The sequence below is a fragment of the Miscanthus floridulus genome, chromosome 1 (genome assembly GCF_019320115.1).
Source record: "Miscanthus floridulus cultivar M001 chromosome 1, ASM1932011v1, whole genome shotgun sequence".
NCBI lineage: Eukaryota > Viridiplantae > Streptophyta > Magnoliopsida > Poales > Poaceae > Miscanthus > Miscanthus floridulus.
Window position 1 is genome coordinate 45,635,714 of NC_089580.1, and position 5,864 is coordinate 45,641,577.

Genomic DNA, 5,864 nt, shown 5'->3' on the forward strand with positions numbered 1-5,864 from the left:
GACGAGGCTCGTTCAGATAGGAGTCATGAGACGGACGCACGGATACAAACATTGCCGATAGATAACAGCTGGATAGTCCTTCTCAAGTCCAGAGACCACAGTGACCCACACTGCATGCTGCTCCTAGTCTTATCCAAGTCAGAGTGTAGCTTGAGATATTTGACCATCTAGCCCTTTCGCTTCCATGAGTGGCCTGTCCTGCTCCTGCCGAAGTGCCAAACGCGGCGGCGGCTATCTTGTTGTCGGCGCTCATCCATGAGTTGGCAGTTTGGCACTGTTGCATTTCTTGGCAAAAGCTAGCCCAGCAGGGAATATATATCCATAGCCAGCTGCATGCTGCAGCGACCCCCGTGCACGTCCAAGATGAAGACGACGACGACGACGACGCGCACCTCCCTCGTCCTCCTCCTCCTCGCTGCGGCTTCGGCCGCCGCCGCCGCCGCCTCAAGCAAGGACCGCTGCCATTCCGACGACAAGAAAGCGCTGTTGGCCATTGACGCGGCGTTCGGCACCCCCTACCACTTCGCGTCCTGGACGCCCGACTCCTCGTGCTGCGACTGGTACGGAGTCGACTGCGACCCCTTCACCGGCCGCGTCGTCGGCCTCTCCATCTTCCAGGACGCCAACCTCACCGGCACCATCCCCGACGCCATCGGCGACCTCGTCCACCTCCGGAACCTCATGCTGCACCACCTCCCCGGCATCTCTGGCCCCATCCCGCCCGCCATCGCCAGGCTCTCCAACCTCTCCATGCTCATCATCTCCTACACCGGCGTCTCCGGCCCCGTGCCGTCGTTCCTGGGCAAGCTCACCGCGCTCACCTTGCTCGAGCTGCCATTCAACTCCCTCACGGGCGCCATCCCGGCGTCGCTCGCCGCCCTCCCGTACCTCTCCGGGATCGACCTCAGCCGCAACCGCCTCACCGGCGCCATCCCTCCGCTGCTCCTCAGCAGGTCCCCCGACCAGGCCTACCTCGTGCTGTCGCACAACAACCTGTCCGGCGGCATCCCAGCCGAGTTCGCCGCCGTCAACTTCGCGCACCTCGACCTGTCGCGTAACGCACTCACCGGCGGCGACGCGTCGGGCCTGTTCGGCGGGGCAAAGGAACTGCAGTACCTGGACCTGTCGCGCAACGCGCTGAGCTTCAACCTCTCCGGCGTGGAGCTGCCGGAGCAGCTCTACTTCGTGGACGTGAGCCACAACGCCATCTACGGCGGCATCCCGGCGCAGGTGGCGAACCTGACCAACCTGCAGTTCTTCAACGTCAGCTACAACCGGCTCTGCGGCGGCGTGCCCACCGGCGGCAACATGGCGAGGTTCGATGCCTACAACTACCAGCACAACAAGTGCTTGTGTGGACCTCCGCTGCCGACGACATGCAACAAGTGATCTACTATGTGTATCAGTCGTTCATCAGAACAGATATCTCAGTTGTACTGACTCTTAATATTTTTCAATAAACGAAATTAAATAAACCATTTTCTCTGTTTTTGCATGGAGAAATTTCTCGTAAACGAACCACAGTTCTGATTTCAAAAATGAAAGAGTGAGAATAATGGCACCGGACATATTCATCAAACACTAGCTTCTTCATTAATAAGGCTGTGTTTAATTTACGAAATTTGGGAATTTGGCTACTGTAGCACTTTCGTTTTTATTTGGCAACTAGTGTTCAATCATGGACTAATTAGGCTCAAAGCGTTCGTCTCGCGATTTCCAACTAAACTGTGCAATTAGTTTTTTTCGTCTACATTTAATGCTCTATGCACGTATCGCAAGATTCGATGTGATAACTACTGTAGCACTTTTTGAATTTTTTTTTTTGGAACTAAACACAACACAGCCTAAAACTAGGAGCACCCGCTAGAATCTTATCCAAAGGCCTGGGTCGAGAGCCAATTTCATATTCTCCGGTTCCATTCCTATAGGTGACGGAAATGCGCTCTAGCCAAAAAAGAGTTGATTCCAGGGCTGAGCTAAAAAAGAAGTCTATTTTTAGAATCTGCATATATACAAATAGCTAGAATTACTCATCTTTGCTCACTTCTCTCTTTATTCATTTTTCTGTCCGAAATAACCATAGAGATGTCTCGTTATCTCTATTTCAGCTGTTATGAACTTATTATCAACTTCTCAATATGTTTTTACCATCCACCACATCAATAGCTCTACATGGCACCTATATGTCTTTAATATGTATTTAGTTGAAGCCTTTTTGTTAAATATGGTAGATCTAATTATTGCAACCCATGTCACCGACATGATGATTCTTATGAATTTTGATCTTGTTGTTATATCCAACCGATTTCTCGGCATGAGCACTTGATAGAGTGAACAAAGTGAAGGTGTCCACACATTTGAACCCTTGCAAACACTAGAACAGCTCTGCGCTGATGGTGAGAAAACTCAGGTGACATCACAAGAATTCTTCTAACCGCAGCAGTTGATCCTCTTGCTCGATAAGGCGCTGAAATGAGCAACACAATCGCCCTATGCATAAGAATTATTCTAACCACTCAAGACCCTCGTAGTAAGGAAATAGACCATAGAGGGTCTAGCAGAGCCCAGGGCACTTGAGGAAGCAAGCATAAGGGAAACATAACTGAGTCGTTGGGTTGCTCTCGCCAGAGTCGGATAAGCATTTATAGTCGGTCTGGAAGATTGAATCCAAGCGCCCGTGAATCAATAGTGCCCTCGTAAAGCTTTAAAGTGTGGGCTCATAAGCAGGCAAAGACGTTGGGGAAGGTGACAGATAGTAGGCCCCAGGTCAAGGTTCTCTGCCCATGACCACGGACCCATCGAGGGTACAGCATGGTAATTTTGAAATAAAATTACTTTTATTCTAAAATTGGGGAACATTTGTTTACACCAAAATTTGATAAAGAAGAACGCGGGAACTCAAAACTCCTAAGATTGTATCATTAAGGGATCGATCAGATGTGAATTGATATCAGCTGGTTTTGATGCAGTCTCGGAATCGGCTATTTTATAGATGACGTCAGCAAACAACATCGACGGACTGTGTACGGATGGCGTCAGGGAGAAAAATATCGGACTCTATAAAAGAGAAAAGGATTAGAGTCCAAGTTATCTTAAATTAGGAATGTTTTCTTTTATTTCAAAGATAGCAATAAGTCGTGTTTGAGGAGGATTCATGTTTAAGTTCTGGGTATAAATATTAGATCCCGGCTATTGTAAGAGACATTCAATCAATCAATACCAATTACTTTTTTTGGTTTTACGCCAACCCTTAGGAGTAGGAGTACTGTAGATCTCGCGAGTTCTTCAACAAGCAGGGCTGCATCGATCCGGTCGACTTCTAGCTTGTCTGTAAGTACCGTCATGGCTTATACTTTTGTTTGTAAGGCTGCATCGGTCCGGCCGACCTCATACGAGCTCTAGTATAAGTTAGTTATCGATCCTTATCTAGTTCAAGTACGGCTGCATCGGTTAAGTTTGACCTCCACTGCTCGAATTAGATTAAGGTCAAGTTATCGGCTCTACCTAAGGGTGGCATCCTTCGTGTAGATTCATTAAGTTACTGATCTTGCTGATGTTCTTGTTGTCATTAGTTTCAGCAATATCAACCTGTCCAATCGAGATCGATCTAGATCGGCCTCACATCCTTTTAGTCCATCATTTATTTTGTCACATTGCGATGGTTCTTACTTTAAACAACGGATTATATTTTATCGGCCGTTCTACTTCGATCTTGATCGTACATAGTACGCGGCTAAGGCATGTCTGATCTTGAGAAGGTTTACTAGCTAGTTGAATCTGGTCTATAGCTCGCTATTATGGCTGTAACGATCCGGTCGATCCCCACTGTTGGCACTTTAAATCGGAGTATGCTAGTTGGTAGATTTGCTTTTGACCAGACGTCACCTTGGTTGTTTGCTATGCCTGCATCGGCTAAATAGCCGATTGCCCGTACTTTAACACTTATAGTGTGTCTTTATGATTTTGTTAAATATGATTAGATCTGTTTACTTTAAAGGTTTGATCTGTTATCTTTATCATGGCTGCCATCGATCCGATTGAACCCCACTGTTAAGGATAACATGTTAGATTTGATGAGTTTATACATCTGTCTATATTAAACAGTCGATTGTTCACATGCTGTAATCCCTTTTCTACCTAAATCGCCTATTTTAGCCGATTCGTCTGTGCTTTCACAGATATGGCACGCTTTTATGAACCTGTTAAAGTATGGTTGGTTCTAAGGATTTTCTAGTTCTAGACTATCATCATCGTCATAGCTCCATCGATCCAGTCGAACCTCACTATTAACGGTAATAGATTAGATCTAGACGGTTCGTAGATCTGTCTATATCAAACAGTCGATTGTTTGCGTGGCATATCCCTTTTCACCGGATTCATTGGCTCTACACCACGTATTAATCAAATCTAATTTAGTCAGTGATGTATCTTTGACGCATACATGTTAATAGCTTAAGGGAAATGATCATTAAAACCGGACGCATTGTATTCGTTACTATAAAATCAATCATGACCCGCGAGCGTTACAGTCCTTAACAGTCGATTTCTTCTCGTATCGGCTATTTAGTCAATTTTCCCGTCTGGCTGCTCCCAAAGCGGCACACTTAGAACTGTCTGGGCAAAACCAGCATGTTCCACCCTAAATTATCGATAAACTTTCCCTCCTTGTCAATTGCAGTTCAAATTAACTGGCATGTCCTTGGGAATTTGTAGGATCGACTGTTCCTGCGTTGAAGCCAGGCAGATCTCCAAATCGTTCTGGCTTGCTGCGTGTCCACCCGGCGCGGCTACCACATTTTCACGCCAACACCCTCTAACCCTAATTTCCTTTCCCTGATGCCCGATGCATCCCCCACGCCGTACTCAGCCGCTCATGCCCCCCTCTCTCCCAGCGCTGTCCGTGGTCCACACACTCACTTCACGAGTCGCGACGCCTAGCCACCCTCCGCTCCTCCCATTCCCGTTGTCCTCTTTCCCTAGCGCCGCATCCGAGTTGTGGCACCCTCCGCTCCTCCTTGTTCTCAAGACGAAGATGCTCACGCCGCCCTCCTCTTCCCTCCCCGGGTGCGTGGCCACCGCCTATGGCCAGATCCGCCTCACGAGTGAGCATGCCGGTGGCCGCTACCACCTTCCGTGGCTGCCTACTTTTGGATCTGCATCACCACAGGATGACTAAAAGGGCGATGGCCTCAACATGCTCGGCTTCTCCTCCGCCTTCCCTTGGCAAGCGGGCCTTGGGCCGACCCGATAGGCTTCACAGGCCGTGCTTTGCGGGCCAGCCCAGCACAGAAAGCTACCCATAGGGCCATGCCTAGGCCGTCGGTCAGGCACGAAGCCTAGGGAGGCATGGCTCGGCAGCACGCTAGGCCCTGTCGTGCCGAGCCTTGTCGGGCCGTGCTTGGCACGGGCCCGTGCCGGGCTGGCCCGTTGCCCATCTATAACTCTTGCTTCGTGGCTAAGCATGCATACCTGATCTGACTCCCCGCGTCTAGTCTAACACGTTTTTCTTATATCTTATATTATTAATTACAGTAATAATAATAATAACAATAACAATAATAATAATAATAACAATGTCGGTGCAGAAAGTGACCAATACATAAATATTTGTAGTTTTGTCGTACGTTGTGATCGGAGGTGGCCTAACACTCAATGACATAGGGTTTATACTAGTTCAGGCAACGTGCCCTACATCTAGTTTGAGTCAGTCGGTGACTTTATTCCTGAGCCTAGGTGCTCGAAGTTTGAAGTGGGGTTACAAACGAGAAGGAGAAATGGGGTGTATAAGAGGTTCGGTCGGCTTCGGTCGGAAGGGCCGAGAGCGACAGGAGCTCTGCTATGAGCTAAGTGTTCAAGTGTGTGCT

The 5,864-nt window shown here is 48.3% G+C and overlaps 1 protein-coding gene across 1 annotated transcript; it reads left to right on the forward strand.

The window, feature by feature from the left end:
* Positions 1 to 363: 363 nt before the first annotated feature.
* On the forward strand, positions 364 to 1,465 carry LOC136482380 (polygalacturonase inhibitor-like). The gene has a single exon (XM_066479595.1). The coding sequence runs from the start codon at positions 364 to 366 to the stop codon at positions 1,387 to 1,389; it is 1,026 nt and encodes a 341-aa protein (XP_066335692.1). The 3' UTR covers positions 1,390 to 1,465.
* Positions 1,466 to 5,864: the final 4,399 nt, after the last annotated feature.

Excerpts from the sequence above, each read along its gene's own strand:
- LOC136482380 (XM_066479595.1), top strand. The coding sequence starts at position 364 with ATGAAGACGACGACGACGACGACGCGCACCTCCCTCGTCCTCCTCCTC.